At 56.5% G+C, this 25,860-nt stretch overlaps 12 protein-coding genes across 12 annotated transcripts; 8 read left to right on the forward strand and 4 right to left on the reverse strand.

Annotated features, from left to right (window-relative positions):
• Nucleotides 1-1,113: 1,113 nt before the first annotated feature.
• Nucleotides 1,114-2,735, reverse strand: B0H18DRAFT_316295 (uncharacterized protein). Its single transcript, XM_048037534.1, has 2 exons — nucleotides 1,314-2,735; nucleotides 1,114-1,235 (listed from the first exon to the last, which is right to left on the reverse strand). The coding sequence occupies exon 1, from the start codon at nucleotides 2,494-2,496 to the stop codon at nucleotides 1,345-1,347; it is 1,152 nt and encodes a 383-aa protein (XP_047899561.1). The 5' UTR covers nucleotides 2,497-2,735; the 3' UTR covers nucleotides 1,114-1,235; nucleotides 1,314-1,344.
• A 1,618-nt stretch (nucleotides 2,736-4,353) lies between these two features.
• B0H18DRAFT_316283 (uncharacterized protein) lies at nucleotides 4,354-5,448 on the forward strand. The gene has a single exon (XM_048037533.1). It carries the CDS (start codon nucleotides 4,447-4,449, stop codon nucleotides 5,239-5,241), a length of 795 nt encoding a protein of 264 aa, XP_047899562.1. The 5' UTR covers nucleotides 4,354-4,446; the 3' UTR covers nucleotides 5,242-5,448.
• Nucleotides 5,449-5,604: 156 nt separating this feature from the next.
• Nucleotides 5,605-6,234, forward strand: B0H18DRAFT_972805 (uncharacterized protein). The gene is made up of 2 exons (XM_048043886.1): nucleotides 5,605-6,163; nucleotides 6,212-6,234. Exon 1 carries the CDS (start codon nucleotides 5,657-5,659, stop codon nucleotides 5,990-5,992), a length of 336 nt encoding a protein of 111 aa, XP_047899563.1. The 5' UTR covers nucleotides 5,605-5,656; the 3' UTR covers nucleotides 5,993-6,163; nucleotides 6,212-6,234.
• A 34-nt stretch (nucleotides 6,235-6,268) lies between these two features.
• Nucleotides 6,269-6,565, forward strand: B0H18DRAFT_1113627 (uncharacterized protein; the record flags this gene model as incomplete). The annotated part of the gene is made up of 2 exons (XM_048032978.1): nucleotides 6,269-6,370; nucleotides 6,431-6,565. 2 exons carry the CDS (start codon nucleotides 6,269-6,271, stop codon nucleotides 6,563-6,565), a joined length of 237 nt encoding a protein of 78 aa, XP_047899564.1.
• A 2,857-nt stretch (nucleotides 6,566-9,422) lies between these two features.
• On the forward strand, nucleotides 9,423-11,630 carry B0H18DRAFT_972814 (uncharacterized protein). Its single transcript, XM_048043887.1, has 3 exons — nucleotides 9,423-9,478; nucleotides 9,531-9,853; nucleotides 9,908-11,630. Exons 2-3 carry the CDS (start codon nucleotides 9,620-9,622, stop codon nucleotides 11,396-11,398), a joined length of 1,725 nt encoding a protein of 574 aa, XP_047899565.1. The 5' UTR covers nucleotides 9,423-9,478; nucleotides 9,531-9,619; the 3' UTR covers nucleotides 11,399-11,630.
• On the reverse strand, nucleotides 11,512-13,783 carry B0H18DRAFT_316376 (aspartic peptidase domain-containing protein). Its single transcript, XM_048037535.1, has 9 exons — nucleotides 13,479-13,783; nucleotides 13,375-13,427; nucleotides 13,025-13,322; nucleotides 12,930-12,960; nucleotides 12,774-12,881; nucleotides 12,548-12,720; nucleotides 12,380-12,491; nucleotides 11,891-12,329; nucleotides 11,512-11,836 (listed from the first exon to the last, which is right to left on the reverse strand). The coding sequence occupies exons 1-9, from the start codon at nucleotides 13,697-13,699 to the stop codon at nucleotides 11,625-11,627; spliced, it is 1,647 nt and encodes a 548-aa protein (XP_047899566.1). The 5' UTR covers nucleotides 13,700-13,783; the 3' UTR covers nucleotides 11,512-11,624.
• Nucleotides 13,784-15,153: 1,370 nt separating this feature from the next.
• Nucleotides 15,154-18,178, forward strand: B0H18DRAFT_1113630 (uncharacterized protein; the record flags this gene model as incomplete). Its single annotated transcript, XM_048032979.1, has 7 exons — nucleotides 15,154-15,301; nucleotides 15,356-15,579; nucleotides 15,629-16,687; nucleotides 16,746-17,263; nucleotides 17,317-17,457; nucleotides 17,510-17,801; nucleotides 17,855-18,178. The coding sequence occupies 7 exons, from the start codon at nucleotides 15,154-15,156 to the stop codon at nucleotides 18,176-18,178; spliced, it is 2,706 nt and encodes a 901-aa protein (XP_047899567.1).
• A 1,166-nt stretch (nucleotides 18,179-19,344) lies between these two features.
• Nucleotides 19,345-19,986, forward strand: B0H18DRAFT_316448 (uncharacterized protein). The gene is made up of 3 exons (XM_048037536.1): nucleotides 19,345-19,401; nucleotides 19,461-19,519; nucleotides 19,586-19,986. The coding sequence occupies exons 2-3, from the start codon at nucleotides 19,472-19,474 to the stop codon at nucleotides 19,805-19,807; spliced, it is 270 nt and encodes an 89-aa protein (XP_047899568.1). The 5' UTR covers nucleotides 19,345-19,401; nucleotides 19,461-19,471; the 3' UTR covers nucleotides 19,808-19,986.
• On the forward strand, nucleotides 19,971-22,614 carry B0H18DRAFT_1091872 (ATP synthase regulation protein NCA2-domain-containing protein; the record flags this gene model as incomplete). Its single annotated transcript, XM_048032305.1, has 10 exons — nucleotides 19,971-19,990; nucleotides 20,154-20,395; nucleotides 20,615-21,075; nucleotides 21,117-21,527; nucleotides 21,620-21,688; nucleotides 21,718-21,786; nucleotides 21,844-21,941; nucleotides 21,965-22,042; nucleotides 22,102-22,406; nucleotides 22,483-22,614. 9 exons carry the CDS (start codon nucleotides 19,971-19,973, stop codon nucleotides 22,316-22,318), a joined length of 1,665 nt encoding a protein of 554 aa, XP_047899569.1. The 3' UTR covers nucleotides 22,319-22,406; nucleotides 22,483-22,614.
• On the reverse strand, nucleotides 22,454-23,870 carry B0H18DRAFT_972833 (uncharacterized protein). Its single transcript, XM_048043888.1, has 4 exons — nucleotides 23,742-23,870; nucleotides 23,332-23,647; nucleotides 22,596-23,299; nucleotides 22,454-22,521 (listed from the first exon to the last, which is right to left on the reverse strand). Exons 1-3 carry the CDS (start codon nucleotides 23,811-23,813, stop codon nucleotides 22,878-22,880), a joined length of 810 nt encoding a protein of 269 aa, XP_047899570.1. The 5' UTR covers nucleotides 23,814-23,870; the 3' UTR covers nucleotides 22,454-22,521; nucleotides 22,596-22,877.
• Nucleotides 23,754-24,393, reverse strand: B0H18DRAFT_316489 (uncharacterized protein). Its single transcript, XM_048037537.1, has 3 exons — nucleotides 24,131-24,393; nucleotides 23,848-24,075; nucleotides 23,754-23,794 (listed from the first exon to the last, which is right to left on the reverse strand). The coding sequence occupies exons 1-2, from the start codon at nucleotides 24,250-24,252 to the stop codon at nucleotides 23,895-23,897; spliced, it is 303 nt and encodes a 100-aa protein (XP_047899571.1). The 5' UTR covers nucleotides 24,253-24,393; the 3' UTR covers nucleotides 23,754-23,794; nucleotides 23,848-23,894.
• Nucleotides 24,394-24,883: 490 nt separating this feature from the next.
• Nucleotides 24,884-25,641, forward strand: B0H18DRAFT_972836 (uncharacterized protein; the record flags this gene model as incomplete). The annotated part of the gene is made up of 3 exons (XM_048043889.1): nucleotides 24,884-25,189; nucleotides 25,213-25,336; nucleotides 25,387-25,641. The coding sequence occupies exons 1-3, from the start codon at nucleotides 25,098-25,100 to the stop codon at nucleotides 25,639-25,641; spliced, it is 471 nt and encodes a 156-aa protein (XP_047899572.1). The 5' UTR covers nucleotides 24,884-25,097.
• Nucleotides 25,642-25,860: the final 219 nt, after the last annotated feature.

The following is a 25,860-nucleotide window of genomic DNA, read 5'->3' on the forward strand; positions in this document are numbered from 1 at the left end:
GTCTCTTGTCCCCTTCCGCCCACGTCGTCGCGCTGTCCTGTTATCCATGTACCACTATTCTCATTCTCGTCCCATCACGTACAACATCACGCTACATTATGCCCATGGACTTCGGTTCATTTTTACTCGTCATCTTCTTCGTCTGGATTTCTGTCGGTTTCTTTCTACGGTTGGGTGTCATTTCACTGTACTACTAGCAACGGGCTGTACGAATCGCTACGCGTCATAATGGTTGGACTTGCATACTCTTCCTGGGTTGGTGGCATAGGCAGGGGCACTCGCACGCAGCAGATATGTTCAGGATTCATTACGATACGTACATAACGCAATATAGTGACGAACGCATTGTTGATCTCCATCACCGTCTTGTGTGTGTGTCTTACCCTGGGATCGCGTGCCTTCGAAACCAACTCCAAACTGTTGACGGTCGGTGGGATCTTGAGACTAGCGGCGCGGTCGTCGGTCTTGTTTGAGCCTGACAGTTGCTATACTTACACACCCGCGACGCCGTGCCATTCGTTGCCCTGCGCGGGGATGGCCCGTCGCCGCGTCCAATGGGCCAGGGGCGGCGGTGGTCTAGGTCTAGGTCGGCCAAACGAACGTACCGGATCCGGGGCGGCGCGGTGCACCGTGCACCCTCAAACGCAGAGCGCGTTTCATTGGGCAGCCCCGCGTTCTGACCGGGCTCTTGCCTCGCATGGCCGGCATCTGTCGATCCATTCTTTCTGCGTCGGCGTCGAGGGTCGCGCGGCGCATCACGCTGCTTAGGCTGGCGAACCTGGCTCGATGGCTTCTGACGCTTCGCGGCGCGGGCGACCCTGCGCGCGATTACGCTGGGCGTAGTACCGCCGGCGGGCCCACCGCTGAGGCTCTATGTAATGATCTGCTGAATCTTGTTATTGGCTGGACATGGGTGGGCCGGCGGACGGAGAGGCGTTGCGATGGGCTATATTGCGGATGATCGGTGGACTCGGACGGGTCGACGGAGATGCGGGACAAGACGCTGCACAAACGGATTCCGGCCGTATTCCACCGCCACAGTCAGCTATAGCGCGGGGCGGGCATGTCGTGGCGTAGGACCCGCTGTCATACATAACACAACGCGAGTCAAATAAAGCGGATGGCGTTGTATGTTGTGCGGGTATGTGACTACGGCTAGCTAGTAGTGGTATTATTGAGGGCGAGGCGGGTGCCGTACGCGGAGCTGTAGGTGGCGGAGAGGCGTGCTAGTATCGCTATGGTGTCGTACGTGTGCGGAGGCGAGTTGATTGTGAGCAGGAAAGGCTAGCGCGGGTCTTGTGCAACATGCGTACGTCTTCGAATCCTAGGTCTACGCCTCCGCTATTATTCGGCGGTGATTATTGGCCTTTTCGCGAGGCGCCCGACGACGGTCTTGTTCTCTCTCCCTTTGTCTTCATCAGGTTCGAGGACGTCCTGCTCTCCATTTCGAGGGCAGCTGGTGCGCCATACCGTATTTCGCGACGACCTTCCGACCAAACGCAGCGCATCGTTTTGTCTCGCACGATTGTGCCATATGCCACCGCCGTGGCCGCCGCTGTGCCACCACCGCCGCGCGACACCTTGCCATATCCCGCCACCTCGCGCGTACAGACCTGCAGCCAAGTGCAGTGCGTCGTTTTGTCTTTCCCCGGGCCCTCCGGTTCCCGCCGCACAGTGCTGCTGCCTTGTCCGTGCGTATTGCCAACGGCCCCGCTCAGCTGGCCTCTTGTCCCCCATCTCCCCATCTCCCCCCGTTCGGACCGCCGACCGAATCGTCCTAGTGCCACATGCTGCTCCTGGCGCGCGCGCCCTCGCCTCCCCGTCCTCCCGCTCATGGCGTGACGACGCATCCCAGGGCCCCAAATCTGTTGCGCCGTGACGCAGAGTCACTTGTGGCTGGGTCCTCCCCCCGCGCGAAGTCCCGAGATGGTGCGTAGATTTCGGTGCCCGTCCAGCGCAGCGCTGCCGAAGCTCGAGAGATCTCAATCTGCGCAGGACGACCGTCCGCACGCGTGCGGGCCGGGCGTCGAGCTGATTGATCAGAGCAGAGGGCTCGGAATGGCATAGCGCGGGATCCTGGGGGACGGCCGGGGACCTCGGACGCTCCATGGCCTGGCCGAGACTCTCCCTCTCACTGCAATCTTGCCCTGACTGCGTGCGACGCTGGGGAGGGTGGCGCGTCGGCCGCGACGGCTGAGGGTCGTCGATGGCGCTGTGGATTGTCGGGCTATGGTGGACGCGGTGTATTCGCGTTCGTGTCCCAGGCGAATCTCCGGCTCCGCGTACGGGCTGCGAAGCACCACTGCCATACACTCTGTTCCACAGGTCCGAGGCGATGGTTCGGTCTATGCTCCGTGCGTTACCCGGCGAAACTGTCGTGACGAGCGAGGCATGGCCGCGGTCGACATGCACAACGGAGTGGTCACTCGGCCGAGGCTCTGCCACTGGGAGTGCATCGCCTCCATAGAGAGCTTTTATCATCGTCATATCGCGCATGCTCCGAGGATACTGCACCGGTGTGTTGGCTGTGTTCTATCCTTGTCCTCCGATGATTACTCAGTATGTGTCCACTACGGACAGAGGATACCGCCAGCCGTGACATGGTTTCGACCGGCTGTCTACGTACCCGGACACTGGATGGAGTTGTCTCGTTTACTGTGCGCTGTTCTGCAGGCTGTGCTGCGTGACAATCCTCCTGACTGCGGTTCTGGGTGTCCTCGGAACTGGAGGCACCCACAGGCCGTCCAGGCAGATCATACCGGCGAAATGACATCTTGGACGAGGATCACTTGACCTGGGTGGCGTTGGCGTGCGTGGTTGCCCTCTACGTACGTGCTATTATTGCAGTGGAAACTCGAGCTGCAGGAGAGCCTCGGCCGACTCTTAGCGAGATCGGGATCGTCTGAGGCGGGTCTGCCGTTGTGGGGTCGTCGCGGCGTGACGGACAGGATTGGCTGAGGCCGGGCAGCGAGCGCTACGTGACGTCATGGCGTCGAGGACGGCTGTGGGGAAGACGGGATGCGGGGTAGACGCCCAGCCTTCTGTGATCGTCCGCTCGGCGACTGCGTTCTTGACTTCGCGACATCGGGCACTCGGGCCCAGGCCGTGACATCATCTCCTTCCCAAGCGGGTGCGTCCTCGTCCCGCCCAGGTCCCACCAGCCACAACGTGTCCTGCTCAGATCATGGGTCTTGGGGCGTAGATCCCAAGGAGAAGATCTGCCACCACCTATTCTGGACGTCCAGCAATCTACATACCGAAGCAGCGTAGAGGCACGCGAAGGCACCCCGGCACTTCCAACCCAAGTCGCTTCGCTTTGAAATCCGCCACGGTGCCGTAACCAAGGATCACCCGTCAATGGATATTCATTTTCCATCACGCGTACAGCACTCGCACAATTCGGTCGTACGTTCGCAGAAGAACAAGGCATCTCGTCACTTCGTCTCCAACTCAACTGTCCACGCCGTAACCGTGACCAGCTGGTCAACCGCTCGCAACGTGTGACACGCCCCGAGCCTGGCCTTGCTCGGCCGCATGCTCGACTGTGGTCGTGTGTCCTGCTCTCATGCCCGCCAGTGGTTCTCTCAGTCAATGCGTGTTCGAGGCCGACAGTTCATTCGTACCATCGGAGGAATGAACGGTCCCAGAAAATATACCACTGCGCGCTCGGCCTTCCGTGATCTTACAGCGTCCCGTTCGCTCTGGGGCAACCAGGCTTCCCCGGGGATGGACCGTCACGTAGCGCCATGATCCATCAAGGGGATCCGGGGTGCTGTTGGTCAGATGGCCTGGCGAATGAACGTCGTCCCCTCGACTGTCACGGAGTTTTGATTTGGTTTTGATACTCGTTTATATTCACACCAGACAGGCAGTGCGCGCGAGTCGCAGGCTGCAGATGTCAATGATACACGCGGAGTGTGCACACTGTATTGTGCGCTGCGCAGAACGGGGCCTCCTCGTCGATAGTCGAGGCCTAGGCTAGCCACCCCACCTGCATGTGGGGCCATCGTGCGCGCAAACCTTGCGCGAAGTTTGTATTCTCCGTCTCCGCCCTTCCTGCGTCGTCCTCGCGGGAGAGACGAAGACTCTGCGGCGAAGTCTCCGAGCAGACCATATATGGAGATTCCTCGCTACCGGCCCGTGCAGCCTCGCTGACAGCTGTGCACTTCTGCGGCTCAGAAGGGATCCGAACTCGTTCGATGGGAGTGCGCGCGACGTAAATCTCGCTCCTACGGCCTTCAATCTGGCTTCTCTTACGCATATGAAGCTATCAAGTCTTAGCTTCATCGGGCTCTTTGGACGGGCACTTGTCTGGCATGTCCAGCGAACACGCTTGGCCGTGGGATCCTACTCCGCGAGCCGACATTCCTTTGTAGGCCAAGCCACGGGTGACTATTCCTAGCTCTAGCTCTAGCTCTCGAGATGTCCGACTAACGCTCGACTTGTATGCAGGATCCCCCGCTGCGACCTTCCTTCCAAGCGGATATATACATTCGGGATCGAGCGAAGAACGTCCCGAGAGTCACAGCCCTCCCGGAGTCGCAGTTCGATCAGTTCAATGGCGCGTCACGGTCGCCGCGACGCTCGAGCTGCTATCGCAATCGCCGCATCGTCCAACGGCTGCCCTCCGATTCCGCAGCTCGACGCATCGTGTGCGTGGGTTTGTCAGGTCGCGTCCAATCGCCTCGCCCTATCTGCCTGTGGATCTCTCGATTGTCGGAAACCGAACACGAAGACTCGGAAGGCACGCTCGTGCGCGGGGATGCGAAGGTTGACTCACTCGCGCTGACACCCCTGGCACGCCATCCGCCAAGATCGCTCGCGCCCGTGTCCGTGCGAGAGTCGTGTAGGGCGGCTCGATCTAGCTGCAGATGGGAGCATGCTTCCCGACCCCAGTTGGATGTGCGTCTCTCCCCGCACTGCGCCTCCCGAGTAACGCTGTTCGAAACTGGAGACCCTAGATGTGGCGGCGGGGGAGGCGTCGTTACCGTGTATCACCGAGGCGGCCTGGCTTCCGAGCCAGCAAGACGTGTCCGTGTCTGCGGGGCAGTGGCAATTCCCCACCGTTTTCCCCGCATTCCCCGCAGACGCTGTGTTGCAGTCCGGACGGCGGCAGCGTCACACTGCCTTCCGGGCTCGACGTTACGCCGGCGCGCTGGCGGGCAGTGGTCACGGTCGGACCGCCCCACGGGCGATTCCTGGAAGGGCGTCTCTGTCCCGGAAATCCGCGTGTGGAAGTAGCTATCACATCTGAATTGACTCGACGAGTGGTTATTGAACACCGTAGCTGCAAGCCGTTGTACAGTGGCCCAGGCTCTTTGAATGGGTGGAGGATCACTTTGTCTAAAGGGACAGTCCCGTGGTCGTTATTGATGCTCAGCTTCATATTGCGAAGCTCGTTGAGAGCCCGTTCTCGAGTCTGGCCAGGTGGAGCAATTCAGACGCTCTCATGCTGGGTGTCTGAGAATGTGTGGTGATTATCCCCAGACACGCGTTGACACGGTGTGCACGGAAGCCAGGTCGGCGATACCTGTCTCGTATGTGGTGCGTGTTCTGTTCATAGCAACGCGTCTCTTCTGGCTGACCTTGGTAACTGCTGACACAGATCGTCTTCAATCGCTCCTGGGATCTATCTATTGCTTCAGCGTTCGGGCATATGGCGGCTTCGCAGGTCCCGATGGTAGGCCTCCCCGACTCCGAGTCGCGCCCGCCGCATCAGCCGCTCGCCAGTGATACTTACACTTCTCAACATATCGAATGCGTCTGTGGTCGAGCGAGGAGCGGTGAAACTTCTACATTGACTTCGGACTCCGAGTGGGGACTAATGCGTGCATTGACCTCCATCACCCTGCGTCTCCGAGTACGCGCGCGCCCGCTGGAAGCCGACATCTCCTTCAAGTCCGGATCGCTACTCTGCCGCCGGCATACAAGCACCAGGAGGACAGGCGCACCCATACAGACAGCTTCGCGAGGCCCTGGGGCGCCACGCTGACGGTGATAGGCTCACGTCGGACGGTGTGCATGAGCCTCAGGATGGTTAGCTCGATGCTTCAAGCCCTTCACATCACCGCCCGGTGTTCACTTGTCGGGCCCCGTCGTCGAGACGCGCAATGCCTGTGTCTCGGTCGAGGGCCTGGAAGGAGATTGCGGGCGTTGCGCGTATCTGTGAGGCTCAGCTGCCAGTGCCGGTGGTTTCTGGCATGGTGCGTACTCAACTCGGTCGAGGGCTGGGAGAAGCACCGTTGCTCGCTTCGTGTCTGACACCTTGATGGCCGGGGGATTGAGTGGTAGGACGTGCTACGTCCAGCTCGGATCGCGAGGGCTTCGGCAGAGGAGCGAGGGGGGATATGCTGTTGCTAGTGCCTGCGAGGTGCGTAAGACGGCTTACAGTGTGGCCGCGCTTCTTTGCTGAAGCAGTCGCATATCGCAGCATATCGGATCCGTTGGTGCAGTGTTCGCGTGCTGCGTTGTCATCGGGATCATCGGAAGCAACGTGCGGTCGAGGAACATGTGCCTGGCCGTTGCACGCGTGGTCCCCACCGAGGTCGGCCACCTCGTGCTTTAGAGTGTCACTTCATTTGCATTCATACAACGCTCCAGGTCTTGCGCTCTGTCCTGTGCACGAGGCCGGTACGTGTCGCGACTGTCTCCAGACTGCTCTGGGAGTCAAGATTAAAGTCTGTATGACAGGCGGCTGCGGTAGGTGGTCTACCACGCTCTGTGCCGTTCCTGAGGTGCCCTGCTCACTGTCATACCTGGCCTTTACAGAATGCCAAACGCGAGAACAGGCCGGCTTGGGTCCTCATGTCGACCTCAGGCTGACATACTTCACTTCATTCGGGATGTCGTCTTGCCACCATGGTCCGTTACTTAACTTGCGTTCGACGGGCGTTGTCGCGTTGCCTGGAGGGATGATCCGCGTGGACGCGCAACTCCACCCCAATGGATGACTTATGGCGAAGTGTGTGCTCGGGCTTGACTTAGGCCTCGAGTTTCATCTTCGAGTTGTTCCGCTACGCGGGGACCCAGATGATCCGCTCACACCCCACTGCTGTGTTCGTCGCATCAGTTCATACACAACACCGTGTGGGTCGTCGCCCCCCTGCGATCGGACCTGCCGCTGATCGTACCTTCTCAAGGACACAGTGTCCAACAGGTCGTCCGACAGCGCTAGGCACCGTGGTCTCCGGACGTTGCCCTCGAACAGGCCACACGACAGCCAGGATTCATCGAAGTTCGATCATGAAGCAGGGACTCGGACACAGGACGGATGGGTCACAGCGGGATATGAACACAGCTGCGGGTTGATGCAGTTACGACGGATCTGTTCTCATGAAGTCAGTACAGCCTGAATGTCACAACCTGATGCATCCTGGCGAAATGGTGGCCTCCGAGCCGTGTCCCGTCAGTTGCCTGGTACCCCCGTGCGGGGCGCCGTGGGGCAGACGTGATGATGAGCCAGGGTCGCACTATAGACTCGGGGTGGGTTCTGTCAATGCTCTGTGCCGGTGGTGATGTGGTGAGTAGCTCTTCAATTACTCGACGCGACAATTAATCATTGCCGTACAAGGAGCCAACGTTGACAGGAATACTCCGGACATTCATTGACATCATACGTCACGCCAGGTCGGAGAGTTTGGACGGACTATCTGGAGATACATCCTTGTCACTTTGGCGACTCCAGAGAGGTTGACGTACTCTTCTCCGGAATACGTGGGACGGATGGCCAGGTGCATCCGAGTCATGACCAACTGCTGATCCATGGTCGCCGGGACAGCTGTCTCTACCCAGCGTCACTATCTGAGTGACTTGGTTAATTTTAGGCATGTACACGCCGGTTTGATGGGTGCTGACGCGGCCCCTAGTTCACTCTGGAATGCTCTCTGCTGGAGGAGAATCCCCGTCCACAGGTAGCGAGACTCAACTGGATGTTCACAAGACCGCCGACATGCATCAGCAGACAGTACGAGTCATCGCCCAACTCAGTAGGTTCAGCAGTGCGTCACAATGATCGTCCGTCGCCGAACGGAGCTTCCTTGACCTGCTGTTGCCCTGCCTCCCGGATCTTGGACGTTGGACGCAGCCACAGGACATAGGATGGTGCCGCAGGACAGAGGACCGGATCCAAGCTCGTGGATAGAATCACGGTAATTACCGCGCTGCGAACTCGATGCGTTTTGTGACGCAGTCACAATCACGACACTGGTCCGTATGGGCGTTCGAGTTGTCCGGACGTCCCGGCCGGTTAACTGATGCTAGTGGGCTCAGTGGCAACGCTGCGGGGAGCCCTACGGGACGCCCGCGAAACATCCCGCACGCGTGTCTTGCGTGTGCCTCGGTACACCCGGGTTGATTTCTGCGAGTGTTCCGCAGGAAGAGCCATCGGACGCTTGAGGCTGCCATGCGGGCCCGCTGGCTCATGATCCTGGCTGGTAGTTAAAGATACCATGTACAGGCAATTTTCCGACACGACCTGGCTGACATTGAGACGGCAGTAGCTTACGGTGACTGCTTGGTCGCCATCGGTTCCTGGATATTCGTTGACACCGTGCTTGTGACTGCGCGGTACAAACTTGCTATGCCGGATTCGGCCAGCGTCGACTCGGGCTTTGTGACAGTAGGCAGTGGGTTCTAGTACACTAAGGCGTGGCCGCGTCGACTCAGAATCAATCACCAATTTGAATGCATCATATGCCGCCATCCATGATCCAGTGCTAGCATATATACGTTAGCGTGCGGGGCCCGGGCGACCCTGCGGTAAAATGACTTGATCCAAGTGAACGTCGGCGCCGCGACTGAGGCCGGCTACATACTACTTCACTGACTCGATAACTTCAGTGTTACACCCATGACGTATGGAATCCGTTATCTTGGGCATCTACCCCTGGTCTTCAAAAAGACCAGCCCTCCGAGTGCACGGTGAAAATGATGGAAGGAGGTTTCCGGATGTTCTTGCAGCGCGAACATTGGCCGATGTTTTTACATTGATGTCCGTCAGTTGTGAGGATATCGCGGGGTACACAACAGTGAGCTTGACATTAGAAAGCAGCAAACATAAGTCAACGCAGATTAGACTACATCCAGAGGCTCACAACAGTGATGAACTAGTATTAAGTGGCTGCGAAGCGGCCGGCGCCATCGACATAGTACTGAGAGAGCATGTGTAGGTAACTCAGTACTTGGTGATGAGGCACTCAAAAAGAAATTCGCGCTTCGGCGGTCGAACATTTGAGTGTCTGGTAGTGGACCGTCCTGAGGTCGGACATAAGTACAAGAATAATGTAGTGACATATTGCATACCCTTCCGAGTCATACGACGCTTAGTAGACGCGTCGTGCGCTGTGAAAGTCACGCCACCGCGTTGGCGCCCATCCGTCGCGACGCGACTCCGGAGGCGTCGCGGTTGCTCTTGGCCACGTTGATCACAGTGAAACCTCCACATATATGCATACCGTACGTTTTATAGAGTGATTTTTTTGTACGTTGCCAAGCTCTGGTTTACTCAGTCACCGTTGCTCAGTGCTGATTAGGTGTCACGGATTGTCTTCAAGTGCCGGAACGCTCGTCATACATTTCCTCCCGGATAACTCGACTAGTTGCGGGTGTGGCACAAGGCAGAATGCATCCGTGCCTACAAATCACGGAGCTGCTGGATATTATCTTCCGCCAGCTGGACGAGGACCCTGTTTTCTCGGCTTGCACGTTAGCAAGCCTAGCCCTGACATGTCGGATGTTCGTTGAACCAGCTCTCGACGTTCTGTGGGGGCGCCTCACATCCTTTGGGCCATTGATCACACTCTTCCCAGAAGACGCGTGGTGGAGAATAGACACCCCGAGTGGAAAGTCCTTTGTGGTACGCCACACTGTTCCTACTCTACTGACAACTCAACTTATCGATCTCGCCTAGACTCTCCTGAGGCCGCCAGAATCTCATGAATGGGACAAGTTCATGCGATACGCTGCGCGTGTCCGACATGTGGTGTCCTCTACCCCACTTCAGCGGGTCACAGAGGCGCATCCGCCGGTCTACAGCATCTTGCTGGACCATAGACCAACCAACCACTTATTCCCCAACCTCAAGCGCATTGAATGGTATTTCGATCACATCTTCCCAGAGGACAGCATCGCGCAGCTATCATTGTTGCTCTGTCCCAGAGTAACGAACATCGCAACCTATGCACTCAAGGTCATGCCCGAGAGGTTGTCCAAAAGACTATCCGACGAACTAATGACGTTCATTATCGGACACATCAACATTCAGTACATCAAGCTCTATTGTCCTCACATCCGATCCCTCGTGACCTTGATACCCACCGTCATCTCCCAGAACAAGATCATACGGACTCTCGATGTCTTACAGGCCTATCCTCTAGCGTTGCATCGCGACGTTTGGCTCGAGTTGTCTCGGCTCCCAATGCTTGAGAAGACCACGATCTTTGCGGACGAGTTCCTTGGTTCGGACCAAGAGTGGAAGCAATTAGTCAACTCATCGGAACTTATTTTCCCCTCCCTACGGCAAGTCAGCATTCACGCGACCGACTTGGAGAAATGTTCTCGCTGCATGAACGCAATCCAATCGCCGTTTCTGGAGAGGCTCGACATCAGCGTCACACATGCCCCGACCAACCAGGAGGTCAAAGTGTTCTTCACTAACCTCGCAAAGCGTTGCGCCAATGCGCCAGTGCAGTGGTTGCGTTTCATGTCCGTCGTCGGTTGTCCGCGTCACGACGACAGCTACGTCATTGATACGGACACCTTGCGGATTCTCCTCTCTTTCCGGGACGTCATAAGCTGCGACATTGGATTTCGCTGCCCGGTGCGCGCAGACAACGCATTCCTCGGGGACGTCGCTGCCGCATGGGCCCCGACTCTCCAGCAGCTCGAACTCGGCTCAAGCTGGAGACAGCGCCTCGACTCTCCAGGCGTCACACTGCAGGGGCTCTTATCGCTCCTCGCGCAATGCCCATTGCTAGGCTATCTCGGGCTGGTGTTCGATCCACGCGTGGACGAGTTCAAGGAGTCATACAATGCAGGCCTGCGTCCCTCCAGAGACGTGCGGGGGCGGAATCGTCTTGTGAAGTTTTCGAGTGGCGCGACGACCCTCAGGGACCTCGACGACTCGGATATCGTCACCCTCGCGGGCGTGCTATCCGACATCATCCCGTCCCTGGCATCCTTCCAGAGCCTGTGGATCAGGGATGGACCTGAGAATCTGCCTGGAGACGAAGATCCCGACGACGTCGACGAAACGGAGGAATGGCGGCGTTTGATAGCACTTCACAAGGAGATGTCGGCGATCAGGACGCAAGAGAGGGTGTGGAGAATGAAGGCTAAGGCGCGAGAAGCGAAGGCGAAGGCGAAAGCAGCGAAGGCGAAGGCGAAGGCGAAAGCAGTGTAGGACTCTTCACATACATGCGACACCATGAAGTGCTGTACATGCGACGCCAGGCGAGTCGTCGCTCTGCTCTGTAGAAGCTTGCTTGGATTGTTATATATGTAGTCCCGTAAGTTTTGACACTGGGCTGCGTGCCCCTGTACGTAGCTCCGTAGAGTTTGCGGCCTAGCTGTAGGTCTAGTACTGACATCGTATGCTCAATGCACCAATTTAATAATACCAATATTCCTCATATTGACCAGGATGACACCAATGACACTAATAGTACAGGAATTAAGAGAGCGGGAAGTGAACGGGAGAGCGTCATTGCCGCTGATGAACCCTTTCCGCTCGACGACTTATCGACCGCGGTCGTAGTGGAGGTGGGCGCCGCTGAAGTGGAAGTAGTAATAACCCCGAACGACTCCACCGTACTCGACGTGGGCGCAGCCATGGAGGTTCCTGGGAGCAATCAGCTGTCAGCCACGAATATTCGGAGCGGTTCAGCACTTGTACCTTCAAACTTGCCACCGTCCTTCAACGCCTCAGTCACTGCTTGCGTCAGCAGCGCACTCGCATTGCTCGGCACCATAGAAAGAAACCCGATACGGGGCGGGTCCACAGACGGGTTAGTCAGGTTCCCGTAATAGAACGCGACGAGGTTCGACTTGAGGAACGGGTCGCCGAGGCTCCACCTGAAGAGCGAGCCGAAGCCCGGCGGGTCGGTGGCCGTGACACTGCTCGCGATGCACTGGGTCGCGTTGCCGCCGGGGCTCTGGGAGAGGAAGTCGCGCGGGTCGACGGAGAAGAGCTGGCCGCCGATCTCGAACGCGAGTGTGTGCGAGGTGTTGCAGGAGAGCATCGGTTTGGCGTTAGCGCTGCGGGCGAAGGCGGGAGAGACGCTGCGGAGGATGCTGTTGACGACGTCGCTGGGGCCGCGGATGAGGGAGTTGCCCTGTAGAGTACGTTTTGAGGAGCGTCGTGAGGTTATGCACTGAGACTTACTGTATCAATAAGTGCGTCGACAAAAGATGTTGTCACTCCGTTAGGCTTGACCGTAGAGTTCGCAAGAGGTTTCCCGTCGAGGTAGACGTTGCCGATGGGCACCTCCCACCGACTGGACGGGAAAGATCAGCTTCGGGAAGAATCGCAGTGGAGGCAGTAAATACACACAGAGGATATGTCTCGTTGGATGCGAATGACGGAGCTTGGAGACCACCGTCAGCAGTCGAGTAGAGGCGAACGGGGACCCAGGTCAACGAAGAGTTGTCTATGCCGTCGGGTAGTTCTCCGATGGTTAGCTGTCCGGTCCCACTGACATCGATCGTGTCTCGTTGCAAGGTGACCTAGTTTCCACGTTCAACGAAGATTCCCAAGTGACACTAACATCATTGCATACCGAGAACAGAGGCTGTTCTACCATGCCATCTGCTACCATACGCGAGACAAGAGGACCGAGAGAACTCATGTGCGAGACAAACTCGTTGGCAGTGACGGAGCGTCCGAACTGCATGACTGTGAGCACGGTAACTGCGGAAAGCTATTACCAAGTTACCTTTGCATTGACAACCTGACTTTGTATAGAACTGACACGAAGAGAGTACAGAACGTCTGCCCCATCGGAAGAGGCATGAACACTCGACGACTGACCTTTGACTTGGGAAACCCAAACCAACAATCCCAGCACCACCATTCAGGACAGCCATGTTATTCGTGTTGCTGATCGCAGCGAGTGGTTGCATTGGCATGGACAGACCAGCGAGCGTTACCTCGTCCATGACGATAGGTCCTGAGGCGAAGGTTCCCGTGGTCGAATCGCCATACGTCAGGTTGACGGTTGCTCCCGTCAGCTGCATGGACTCTGTCGGATACGCGTGTGCCGTCGATTTCTGGCAGACAGGTGTCTGACAAGTATCAGACATGATCCACAGATCGCTAGATCCGGTGTCTACGAAGGCGTCAGACTGAAGCTCGCACATGTATACGCAGGCGACGCTCACCGAGGTTGACGGCGGTCGTCGTATTGCCCACATTGATGGCGACAGTATAGAACCTAGCACGACCGATGTAGAGTCTGAGTCTGAGAGGGCGTAATAAGACGTACGTATCGCCGACGTCTCCGACACCGATGGTCCCAGCAAGGAATGTCTCGACATGACCGCGTCTGCCAACCTCCCGTCTCTGGAGGGGCACACTTAGACCCCTCCGTGCAACTTGCTTCGCGTGAGAGACAACCCAGTTGTTCACGACCTGGACAGGAAGAGCGACAGCAAGAGGTAAGAGAAGAAAGAGCAGTACACACAGGCTGGCCGGAGCCGTGCACATCGAGTTGAAGTGTCAAACTGGCCAGGAGACTGGGAAAGGCGGCCAGCGCGAGTACTAGTTGCGGGACATGGAACGAGGGCGGAAGGACAGACTGCGAGCTGCTGTCCTCGGGCTGTGCGCAACCAAGGGGCAGAAGCTTGAAGCCGGATATTCCATCGAATGAAGGGCTTTACGCTGCAGTGCAACCAGCGAGCGCGAGCCGGTTGCCACCATCAGTCCAGTCGCGATTGGTAAGTGCCCCTGGCCAATGAAACGCGTCCAATAAGGCCCAATAGTGCAGCTGATCCGCAGCATGTTATACCTCGACGACGGCCTAGGCCAGTGCAACGCGCAACGTGTTTTGCGGACAACTGCCAGTGCAGACACTTGCCCGCAGCTCCTCCGAGTCGATTTGGCACGCTGAGGTCAGACTCTGTTACAAGTCCTAGCAGCGCAGAGATTGCCAGATAATTCATTGTATGTGTGCAGTAGTCATAGCAGAAGAGTATGGTAGAGATGATCCCGCTCAGTTGTGAGATACGCAGAGTGATATCGCGCATGGCCACTGTGGCAGACTGTGGCTATCATTGCTCGGCTAACGCCGGCGTGGCCAACTCGTTGAATGATCGGGGAGAGGCCATTTTCACACGCCCCTCTCCCGCGCTCGTTCATACAGCGGACCGCCGTCTGCTTGCAACTTATCAAGAACCCTAGTGCGTACGTCCCCTCTTCGAGCATTGTCTATTTGCAGGCACTTAACAATCTGTACCTCGCCAAATCACAGAATATAGCAGCTAGTTCGCGTTTCGCAGAACCTCGACGTGTACTCTGAGCGCTATAGCTCCTGACAGAAGACTCGATCTGCGACGTCCACAGCAACAACCGGGAAATCCGCGCAAGTCCCGCCAGCTCTAGGTCGATCTCTGCATACCTGCGCAGACGTTTTGAATTATGATATGCGCAGCATTTGCAAGGACATATCAGAGTTTCAAGCCGAAGTTCACTCGCCCTACTCGTCGCGTCTGAAGAATCCGGCCACGGACGGCCACCCCGTTGTCCCCCCTCCCAATTATTGAGGGTACAGATTGTCTGCTATATCTACCATCGCAAACTCGGCGTGCACCTCGAAGAGCGTCGGTCAACTCATGTCTATGACCCTCCCAGCATCCTCACGTGGCGCCAACCCATCGACAGAACCACACTACTTCCGATCTCCAATCCTCACGCTATTGGAATCCCTCGAGGATGGAGAACACGACCATATCTCACATTATGACCTCATGAACGCCTATTCTACCTTGTGCACCAGAATCAGGACGCTTTCGGACGTTCTTTCTTACGACATCAGGGACGGCGTACCAGCGCTGCGGTGTGTCGAGGAACACTCGGTCCCCATGATTAGGTGCCTGCGAAGGGACGTTCGACGAGTACTAGTCGATCCTCTGTTAGCAGGATCTCAGTGCTCACAAGCGTTCATGGAACTCCCTGGTGTGTTCAACTTGCGTTCGGGCCCCATAGATGAAGACATAAAAATCACGAAGGATACCGCGTCCTTATGCTGTTCCGTCCTGAGGGTTGTATCCGATATATTTCGTCTACCCGCTTTGTCTGCAGCATTCACCGGTGGGTTAGACACGTTGTATGCGAGAACTCAGGAACTGACGCCTTTACGTGTAGCCGATGATCTCATCCAGCTCGCCGACGACATTCTGGATCTCATAGAAAGTCCAACTCTACCGGTTCCTAATGACGGAAAAATTCGGGCGCTTGCCCTCTGGGTTTTGTCGAATGGACACTTTCCGGTGGCGTCTTTGGCCTCAAGACGGACTCAGCTGATGAGGTCACTGAATGAATCGATCGAGCACGGTGACTCCGACCTCGTTGTCTCTGACAGCCTCAGGGTAAGTCTTCGCAATTCCATCATCGATCCACGTCTCACTCCGCAAACAGGCTTTGGGCAACCTCTTACAAGCCCATTCATCCATCCTTCTCCAAGTTCACTGCATGATACTTCCATCCGTCCTCAACCAGTTGGCATCGGACTCCGAGCTCGTCCGCACGGAAGCAGCCCACGCACTTGGCAGCTTTGCATTTGCGGCATTGTCACACGACACGGACGCGCACAGGATGTCGGAGGGGCCGCTCAGGCGCTCACTGCAGACTTTCATCGACGCAGCGACCAGCAAGCAATCCATGATCAGCGAGGATGTGAAGAATCTCGTAGCATCCTTCACGCGCTCGCTCGGACCAGGAGACACCCCAACTCGCACTCTTGTCTGGCGTCAAGTCATTATCGCTTCGATAATAGCCACCTTGGGCTCGGAGGTGTTTACGCATAAGGCCAGCTTGAAGTTGATTATAAAGACGCTGGGGCAGATCAAACAACGCAAGTTACAGGTACTCCGTCTGATGCATGCGCTCGTCTGGAGGTGTCTCGTCTGGGCATACGCGGAACTGCAGCGGAGGGACGTGCCAGGCCACAGTCGGATTTCACCGGCTAAGGTCAGGGATGGCGCGTTGGAACTCATCAAGCAGGAGCAGAGGGATGGCATCGGTGCTGCACTGATCAGTACCCTCCTCTGCTCCCCTCCTCTGAACCGCACGCAAGGTGACTCCGCACATGCGAAGCACCAGGACGTCACCGAGGCTGTCGCTGTGCTTCGAAAGATGGCCAGTGACCGGGCTTCTGTGCGCGCGGAGGCTCGGGCGATCCTATCGCGTCTGACGAGTGCGATAGGCTCCGCACCTACGCCGCCCACGACTCCTGCTACGGACGGCAGGTCTCTCGGGGAAGGGATCGTGGTGAAGGAGCTATTCGACGGCACGATCTTGCGTGTAGACGTTGAACGGCTTTCCACAATGCTTCCTGAACTGGTGCCGTTCAGCGTGGAGAAGATCAGACCGCTCACGGAAGCGGAGATCGTCGGAAGCTGGGACGCACTGGTTGAAATCTGGAAAATACTCGTAAAGGAAGATGTTCTCGCCTCGCAGGGCGGTCTCTCTCCACAGGTAAGATCTGTCCCGTCGAATGCTTTCTCGAAAGCTACTCACGCCGCAGCCTGTGCAGCACGACCTCTTGGGCCCGTGGCAAGCTCTTCTTCTCGTCCTCGCGCAGTTGACGCAAGAACACCGACACCTCACTGCGTCTGCCGAATGCGCCGTCCGGGTGGCAGGAATCTGTCGCGACATACTCGAGTGGCAAGACAGTGCTCCTTCAAAACACCCCGACGAGAGCGCATCCCGAGTCAACCAGCTCCGCTTTGTGCTGATGATGTGGAAGATTGCCCGCAACGTTTTCAACGCCTCCTGGCTCGCCGCCGCCGCCGAACCGATTTTGCGCGCGGTCCTTCAAAGGACGTATGACCTTGCGAACAGAGAGATATCGGATGCCTGGGCGGAGCTTTCCAGTGCCCTGGTTTTGTCCGGGGCATCCGATCTGCTCCTCCGACTGGCAGTTGGCGACGAAGCACAGCAAGAGATGGAGCTCAAGCGGCACCTGTGGTCCGTGCTCGCAAAATCATGGGCATACTCGGAGGTGAAGCCAGACTGGAAGGTGACAGTCTCGCTTGTGACACTTCCTATAGGGTGCGTGGCTAGCAAGTCAGCAACTGGCTCACTTCGCTGACTTGACGGAGTAGGGGATTTGATCTCTGCGACGATGGCCTGAGCGTGTGGGACGACCTCCTCCGCGCCGCGGTTGTATCGGCAGACTCGGCACGTACTACCTCTGATCAAGTCCTTGAGACTATAGCTGCACGATTTGATGAGCATAATGAAAGGTTCGTATATCTCATTCAAAGGGACTTCAATCACAGCGCTCACACCGAGTAGGCTTAGCAGACACCCACGAATCGCAATATCCATGTTGTCACATCTCAAGATGGACGACGACGAAATGATACCCAGAGAATTTCTGCGCTTGATCGACGATTTCCTATGCGATCTCTATGCGTCAAGCCAGGAGCATCTATACCCAGCACTAGAAACATTCCGCGCTCTGTCAACCCTTTTCCAATCGTGCAGCCTATCTACCATTGTATCGCTAATCTCCGCCATCTCCGGCCTATGTATCTGGATCCGTGACGAAGAAGAGGTTGTACCAGAAGAAAATTACAATGATGTAGTACGTCCTTTCAGGACATCTCAATCTCCTGCAGTACACTGATTCGCCGGTAGATCATGCATTTATATCAGACTGCTCTCGCCCGTCTTACCGATTATCATTTCACTGCTAATTCACTGGGCGCCATCGCACCATTTCTCGCCTCTGCATTCAAACGAATACCACAAGACGCCCTCGGTCCCCTCGCTTTCAAGGAATTCTGGGAGAGCATTCGCCACACATTGACGCCGCAGGCTAGGTATTCCCTGAAGATTCAAGCAGGCCCTAAGAGTCAATCACGATTTCTTTGGGGGCCACTTCCCTCTGACATATCGTATGACTCGGGCTCCCAGTCCAGTCCCAGTCACAAGACGATGTATGTCAAGATCACAACCTGAATACGTTGCCATTACTAATATGAACACCCAGAGCATCGTACCTGAGACGCCGTCTAGTCAGCTGTCTTTGATCCATCCATGTGTCCATCCCTATGGCAGACGACCCAGTGGACAGTGGATCTGCCTATGACCACGCGGGACAATTCCAGTTCAAACGGACAGGGTACCGCACAACTACCCTCACGTAGTGCTATGGGACACGCCGCTCACCTTGACCTCGAACGCATCAAGACAGTTCGACAACTCTGTTCTTGCGCCCAGGGCACGCCGTTTCGGCGGACGTCGACTGGGACAGCGTATACACACCACCGCGCCGAGGAAACGCAGCATAAGCCAGGAAGTACCGCTCCCGGAAGTCCATGACTACCAATCGGACTCCTCTTCCGGTCAGGATACGCCTACAATTAACGGACATCGTACTCTGCGGGAAGTCCCTCGGGCTTCCAGCGCTCTCCTGAGTCCCGAGGTACCCTTCCTGCAGAGAGACTCCAGTCCTGGTCCATCGCCGTCCCATCCATTATCGCGACGCGCGAACAGTCTTCCGAGTTCTTCACTTCCAGATGCTTCTGGGCCGAGTCTGCCCGCTGGACGTAAGCGTGGACGTGATGCAGAACCACAGGACATCTCTGCGCAACATAGTCTGCAAGCCCGCAAGAAGCGTCGAGTACCAGCCCACGCGGGTGATAAAGGGTCGCCGTCTGGAAGCGCACAGGGGGTGGCCGTAGCCTCGTCTTCAAGTAGTAGTCATCACATGGCAGCTCACTCGAAGCCACATAGTACGCATTCAGGCGGACCGCAGCATGCCCCAGGCGAATGAAATGGGTATTCGACGGCGTAGTCATCCCGCAGCGCAGGATCTCAAGCGTTGGGATGCGGTATCTCATGTGGAACGGTCATCCCCTCATCTAGCCCCCTTCCCGGCGCATCCGAGAATGCGACGAGGGCACGTCAGCGGAGGGCCACATCACCTGCGTCGGATGACTACGACACATGGGAGGGTACTGTGATCCTGAGAGCTCAAGGATAAGCAGGAGCTGGATTCGTCTTTGGGTGAGTCGATAGTGACTCACGATGTCTGCGGTGACTATAGTGCACACCGTACAGACCAAGAGCAAGAGTTGGAAGATCAACTGACGAGCTCTCAGATCGTCGATGAATCATTGCTGCTCGAGCCCTCAGCACATCAACATCGGGAATCAGTGGATCGTCGTTCTGACTTCAAGGTTCGTTTTGGTGTCCTTTCCCGAGGTCAAGTTCGCCGTACTGAGTCAACCGGAACCAGATGATCCAACCATGTTTGCCTCCGATCAGGACATCGTGCCCTCCAGTCAAGACGACGAGGTTAGCAGCTCTCGCCACTCTGTATCGGAACGACAGCGAAACCAACCTACCGCACTCCTCTCCTAGCGTGTCTGTGGACTCCGAACATCGCACTCCGCTGCGGAGGTCGCACCGACATCCGACCGCCTTGACTTGTTGAGGCGTGCTTGCAATGGGCTCAAAGAGGATGGCTCGCAATTACCTATCAATGCGATCAACGAGGCAGAAGATATGCTTGATGATATGTACAATATTCTGAAACGACTGAGGCGGAGAGTCGGTGGAGAAGGGAGGTCCGCAACGCGTTAAACTTGGTACATCTCTACTCACGAGGGAATCGTGGCGGCGAAGCTTACTGTTAATTTTATCCAATACTTTATCGCACGGACAACGCACTTTTACGACGATGTTCTTTAGAACTTCGATGAAAGCTATACATACCAAGATGATGTTGTACCGGGAGTAGTTGGCAATGTGCATGATTTTCCGAACGTACTCACCTGCCTAACCGGGACTTGAGTGCCCTGACGCGGTGGCTCGACGCGCAAAGCACGCCGTCATCGCGTCCGAGGAAATGCGACGCGTCGGACTGCACTATTCTTTGACTCTCACTCACTCTGCCAACGTCTCCATGTCGAAACCGACATAACTCGAGACGATATGTCGACTTTGTTTCGCATCTCACCAATGACTTAACGCAGAGAATCCTCCCGCCGACGAACGTGCCGCCCAGCCCTCCGGGAGGTTCCAACAGTCAGTCGAAGGACGCACTACGCACTCTCTTCGTGCAATTGAACCAACCGGCTACGACACCGGATGCTTCCCGGCACCTCGATGCTCTTGAGAAGGTCCCCGTCAGCGAGGCGGCTTTGTGGCGAACGATGACGAAGAGGCTGAGTTACAGAGAGCTGTACTGGGGAAGCTTGCAGTCGACCTGTATGGAAGGCCCTGGACGTAGTACTTGAAGATGCGCGCGGGTAGAGGATGAGCTGGAATGGTGGACGGACCTCGAGAGGTCGCTAGCAGCGTCGCTCTATACTTCATTCAAAGTGAGTTTCGACCAGCGCGACATTGTGACGCGCAGCGCTGACTTGCATTGATATTGTTTCCGTACAGCTCTCCCATTACGGCTGGCGAAGTTGGGTCAGACGGTCGTGACCACTCTGCGAGAACGAAACCTGCCGATCCATCCGTCTCTCTTTACCCCTTCGTCACTACGCCGCCTCTTCCCCTCTCATGGTGTCCTCCGTCCGAACACACTCACAGTAGCTCTTTTCCCGCATCTGCGCTCACAGCCTTACAGCATTGCACTCTCAGTCGGCCGCTTCCCTCCAGCGTCTGCGTTTGTGTCCTCTCCCGGGACAAGCGTCCGTTCCGCCTGTTCGGCATTTATCTCGACCTCTGTCGGTCTCGGACGCTCGGCTGCCCAGATCGTTAATTTGCCCTTGGACCTCACGAGAGGAGAATGCCGACACAAGCATCAGGAGCTGAAGGACCTCCGGGACGAACGGGCGGATCTGCTGGGCACTCTGGTCAATATGCGCGACTTGATCGCGTCTTCCCTCGAGGATGAGTCCGTTGGACAGGGCATCACCAAATTGAACGAGTTTTCCTATAGTTGCAGCAGATGATTCTCGGTGATACACCGACTGCTGCAGATGTCTCTGCGGGCGCTGTTCCTGCCCTCCAAAACATCGCAGCCGCCCTGTCCGACACTACCGGTGGCCCATCTTCCTCCTCGACGCTTCGAACTTCTACGCTATCTGCGCGCAATCTCGCACGACCGTCGCGCCTCACCCTTCTTTGGCCGCGACTTGTATTTCTTCCACCTCTCGCGTTGTATGCGGCCAAGACCGCATACGCATCGCGAGCGTCACTGTGCGGGATGGGCCGGGAGGCAGTCGAAACGATCAGAGGTTTCTGGGAGCAGTGGTTATTGGAGCCGCTGAGAGACGTGGTCAAGACGGTACGAGCGGGAGGCGAGGATGGTGTGATTGTTAGCCGGGAGAGCGTCAAGGCCGATCTCGACGTACGTTTCCGACTATTCTACGATCGACGTCGACGGTTCGCCGATGACATATGGATAGTCCCTCGAGAGGATGGCACTTGCATTGGCCAGAGAAGCTGCACTATGACGCTCCGCAGATGGAGGCGCTTTCGCGACAGATCCAGATGGGCGACCTGACGCCAGTCATGGAGATATACGAAGAGGAATCAAGAAGCCTTTGAAGTCAGCGATCGCCGGAACTCTTCTGAGGACATTGTTCATTCAAGTACAGAAGGCTAAGGTATGCAGCTGCCTGGCATCGGCCCGAGTCAAACCACTGATCGGGCTCTTGTGACAGGTTGACATTGACCAGGCACTGGCTGGGATCGACAAACTACTCAAGTCTCAAGAATTGACGTTTGCCTTCGTGGGCGTCGCACCTGCTCTGGCTATTGTGTATGCCGTGGCGGTTGCTTGAGAGGTATGTGGACAGGTGAAAGGGGGAGGGGCAAGTACGGTGGGAAGAAGAGGTGTGCCAGCATCTGGCTGAAGATGCGGTAAGCTCCTATGTACATCACTGGGAGATTGAATTCCGTCTCATGCCTTGATATTGCAGACGTATCGAACGCCTCCTCATCGCACAACCCAAATCGCACCTCAATCCTTCCCGTGGTGCCGCTCCGCACCCGTCCTCCATCCCGCCGCTTACTTCGGGACTCCTACTACTTTCCGTTAGCCACCTCCGCGCTTACGCAGAGAACTATCTGCCTGCGAACTCGAACCTCCGCGAGGGCTTCCTAGAAGATGTCGTCGATCTGGAGACCCGGCTCTAGGACGGGCGGAGAAGTTGCGTGTACTGGACCGGATGTGGCGCAGCTGGGGCGAGGTGCTTGGTTGGGGAAGGGCTGGTCAAAGTGGGAGGTAGGCGCAAGAATAACGCCGATTGCTCTCGCTTTAATGTGTAGCTTTGTGACGCAACGAATGCCTCGATATGAAGCCGCCGACCAATTTGCTGATGGTGACATGGAGTAGAAATGCAAGCCCCTTCACGCCCATGCGCTCATGGCCTGCAGCTGACTCCGACTTGGTTCACGACGCGCGTCAAGGTAGCAACTGCGCTCGAACAGACGATTTCAACCTGGTGAGCTGCACCTGCTGCAGGATAGACGTCTGTACGGTTGCTGCACCGTTCGGAGCAGGAAGTTGTGACATCCTCGCCTGCCCTTGCACACCGCTACGGCGCCATTCGTTGGCATCGTGGTGCATATCGTTTGCTGAGCGTATCGACTATCCGGTCAAGAGGGTATCGATAGAGAAGTATCGCACCGGGTATTATAGTATACATCCGGCTCATACGAGATGCCACTATTGATCACCTAGGTTGCTGTGTGCCTATACAGTTTGTCCCTTCCGTGGCACTAAATGCGATGGATGGTGCGTGTGGAGGCGTTCCGACGCGTACTCGAAGAGCGTCTTGTTCCCAGGCGGCACAGAGGGCTGGAGATCCTCCGTACTCACCCCCCGCTTCAAGGTCGCGTACGCCCTGCACGCCTCGCTGCTGCGTGCGACCTCCGGATCGTCGCGATCCAGAGCGAGGATGGTGAACCCTGGTATGTTCATCCCAAGTACTCTCTTCAGCGCTGGCAGCAACTCTTTTTTGGGCGCGTACGTCCCGGAGTTGTTGTCGATGACGAGTTCCCATCGCACGTCCTCGTCGCGCGTATCGTCGCTGAACTTGTCCCACCCGCCCTCAGGCCGCGGGTGGAACTCGCCGGCAAAGCGCACCGAAGTGGCGCAGTCCGAGTGTAGCCATGCTTGGACACCATATTGACGAGGTAGCGCGCACCTGTCTCGGAGAATCGCATGGTGTCGTCGTCCACAGATATCACGTAGGTATACACCGCGGGCTTGATACGGCGGGCAAAAGGCGACTCGGCACCGGGCCCCTCCGTGCCCGGTGGTGCTGAATAGCCGTGCAAGAGGTGGAACATGTCTCTAGGATGTTCGAGCACGCCGAACACGTTGGAGATGGCGTGGGCGTAGAGCATACGGTGGGCGGTGTGCTTGACGGAGCGTACTGCGGCGGAGGCAGGACCCTCGAAGGTTCGCCGCGCTTTGCTCGTCCAAGGTTGCACCTGGTCGCCGAAGCAGCGACGAACACCCTGAGGGAGACCTTCCATGTGGCATAGAGTCGACTGTCGGCGCTGGTCAGGCGGCCCATCGTCGGCGAGTAGTGCAGCGAGTAGCGGATGGGACCGTCAATTCGTATGTGTATTCGTGCGCATCAGGGTCGGTGGAAGGCACAGTATCTATCTGATATACGTCCATCACGATGTGATATGCTCTGAGAGTGCGAGCTTACCTTCAGATGGAATGCGCCTCTGTTCCGGTGTAAAGGATTGCTTTCTGTTATTCGAATATCCTTGTCCCCGGAAGATACATCAATCTTGAAGTGACCGATGTATCGTCTGTCAGTCCATTGTTGTCGTTGTCCGCCAACTCGACGCCAAGGACAGCTCCCTGTGGAACGTTCTTGACCCTCCACAGCTCATCCCATCTGGGTGAACGAGTGTTCTCCTTCACCGATGATCTACGTTACACCATCACGATCAGAATCGGCTTGCTGAGTGGACATCATCGCGTACATGTATTCAACCTTGCCATCGAGCCGAGCGACGAAATACGGATCCCCGCTGCCAACCAGGTCCATCTTGGGGAGCCCAGATGCACCTTGGAAGTCAAAGGTCACGTCGACGAACGTCGCCATGTTCAAGTTGATGAGTATCGTTCTGTAGTTGATGCAGCAAACCGGAGACGATACGAGTCTATCTATCGGATACGAGTTCCATACGTGGTCCTGATGGTATGGGTTCCGTATTCCTGTGGTGTTCACGTCCAAGCCACTGAGATGGGCCAGTGATAGATCTTAGATCTTCCGGGGGGTTCTCCACGTGACATGCCACAGACGCGACGCCGCGGCCAGCCTGGCGCGACTTACTGTAACAATTTACCACAAGGCGACACAAGTCTTTGTGCGTGCCAGCCTCACAGGTAAGTAGTGTCATCTTCTACATTTGTTTTCCAATGTCACTCGTCTGCGTCAGTACTGAACGTGGTGGTGTTCTCCCGAGCGGATTCCGGATTGTCTGATCAATATTCGTCGTAGACTCATCGTACCGTTTCGTACGTCGGCTCAGGCTGCGGTCTGAGATGGACGATCGCTCAGATCGAAGGGGTGTCAAAAACACGCGTCTGCAGGTGATAGATGCGTCGCCACCTTTTGACAAGCCTGGCGCAGACTTGATTCTCCGCTCGTCAGACCTTGTCGACTTTCGCGTCCACACGTGTATCTTGAAACAAGTATCCTCCGTGTTCAATGACATGTTCCTCTTTCCCCAACCCAACTCTCGCGCGGACAGAGGAAGAAGTGGTTCCTTCGGCAGCTCAGTCGCAGACGCCCAACCGTACAAGAATGGCCTCCCTCTTGTCCTCGTTCAGGAAGCAAGTGATGTCCTCGGCCAGCTGTTGCACATCTGCTACCCCGTTCCAAACCCATCGCTCAATAAAATTGAGACGCTGTCCCCGGTACTGGCCGCAGCTGTGAAGTATGCCATGGACGACATTCTACCCGCTCTTCGAGAAGACCTACGTCGGCTCACCAGAAGCTCTCCGATACGCTCATATTGCCTCGCGGTCCACTATGGGTTCGCAAGAGAAGCTCAAGTAGCCGCACGGCCTGCCTTGCATTTCCCATGTCCATCCTTCACGCTTCCGACGTACCCGAGCTCAAATGCATCAATGCCAGAGCGCTGCTCAAGCTTCTCCGTTACCACGAGCGATGCTCACAGCATGTTCTCGCTCTCTGGTCCAACCCCTGGGCTCGTGGCGGATGGCCGACCAGTGGGTGTGGTTCACATGCAACAGCAGCGGAGGATACTGTCCCTCTGCTCCCAAGGAAGGCAATTTGGCGAAGGGGAAGCAATGTGTTCCTACCTTGTGGTGGTACGAATACATGTGCTCCATATTCGACGGGCTACGTTGCACTCCGTGTGGCGCCTCAGTTAGGATGGATACGCGCGCACTTGACAAGGCCATAAAGGCAGCCCTCAAATGCCCTGTGTGCGAAAAGTTCGCGCAACAGCAAATGCGTATATAACGTTGCCTTACTCAATCCCGCAGATACAGTGCACCAATCTCCATTGAGAAGTGCGATGTATCCGGAGGACGACGAGTTAAAGGACTTATCCTTCAACTCGCCGGGCGACGACCTATAAAGGTACGACACCAAACACACGCAAACGTATATACATACAAGCATATCGATCCAATAAGTCCATAACGGGATTACACACGTCCATACGGTAACGTCCCGTTA

The sequence above is a fragment of the Fomitopsis serialis genome (assembly GCF_022376445.1).
Source record: "Fomitopsis serialis strain Sig1Antser10 chromosome Unknown B0H18scaffold_3, whole genome shotgun sequence".
Lineage (NCBI taxonomy): Eukaryota > Fungi > Basidiomycota > Agaricomycetes > Polyporales > Fomitopsidaceae > Fomitopsis > Fomitopsis serialis.

What these genes read in the sequence shown, in the direction of transcription:
- B0H18DRAFT_316283 (XM_048037533.1), top strand. Translation starts at nt 4,447, where the DNA reads ATGCAGGATCCCCCGCTGCGACCTTCCTTCCAAGCGGATATATACATT.
- B0H18DRAFT_316376 (XM_048037535.1), bottom strand. Translation starts at nt 13,699, where the DNA reads ATGTGCACGGCTCCGGCCAGCCTGTGTGTACTGCTCTTTCTTCTCTTA. An exon ending in GACGACCGCCGTCAACCTCG is followed by an intron (nt 13,323 to 13,374) that starts GTGAGCGTCGCC and finishes ACGCCTTCGTAG; the next exon opens with ACACCGGATCTAGCGATCTG. An exon ending in GTCAGGTTGTCAATGCAAAG is followed by an intron (nt 12,882 to 12,929) that starts GTAACTTGGTAA and finishes ACAGTCATGCAG; the next exon opens with TTCGGACGCTCCGTCACTGC.
- B0H18DRAFT_316295 (XM_048037534.1), bottom strand. Translation starts at nt 2,496, where the DNA reads ATGCGCGATATGACGATGATAAAAGCTCTCTATGGAGGCGATGCACTC.
- B0H18DRAFT_316489 (XM_048037537.1), bottom strand. Translation starts at nt 24,252, where the DNA reads ATGGCGACGTTCGTCGACGTGACCTTTGACTTCCAAGGTGCATCTGGG. An exon ending in GATGGCAAGGTTGAATACAT is followed by an intron (nt 24,076 to 24,130) that starts GTACGCGATGAT and finishes GGTGTAACGTAG; the next exon opens with ATCATCGGTGAAGGAGAACA.
- B0H18DRAFT_316448 (XM_048037536.1), top strand. Translation starts at nt 19,472, where the DNA reads ATGTTTGCCTCCGATCAGGACATCGTGCCCTCCAGTCAAGACGACGAG. An exon ending in CCTCCAGTCAAGACGACGAG is followed by an intron (nt 19,520 to 19,585) that starts GTTAGCAGCTCT and finishes CTCCTCTCCTAG; the next exon opens with CGTGTCTGTGGACTCCGAAC.
- B0H18DRAFT_972814 (XM_048043887.1), top strand. Translation starts at nt 9,620, where the DNA reads ATGCATCCGTGCCTACAAATCACGGAGCTGCTGGATATTATCTTCCGC. An exon ending in CGAGTGGAAAGTCCTTTGTG is followed by an intron (nt 9,854 to 9,907) that starts GTACGCCACACT and finishes GATCTCGCCTAG; the next exon opens with ACTCTCCTGAGGCCGCCAGA.
- B0H18DRAFT_972833 (XM_048043888.1), bottom strand. Translation starts at nt 23,813, where the DNA reads ATGGACGTATATCAGATAGATACTGTGCCTTCCACCGACCCTGATGCG. An exon ending in AATACACATACGAATTGACG is followed by an intron (nt 23,648 to 23,741) that starts GTCCCATCCGCT and finishes GGTCTCCCTCAG; the next exon opens with GGTGTTCGTCGCTGCTTCGG. An exon ending in CATGCGATTCTCCGAGACAG is followed by an intron (nt 23,300 to 23,331) that starts GTGCGCGCTACC and finishes ATGGTGTCCAAG; the next exon opens with CATGGCTACACTCGGACTGC.
- B0H18DRAFT_972805 (XM_048043886.1), top strand. Translation starts at nt 5,657, where the DNA reads ATGGCGGCTTCGCAGGTCCCGATGGTAGGCCTCCCCGACTCCGAGTCG.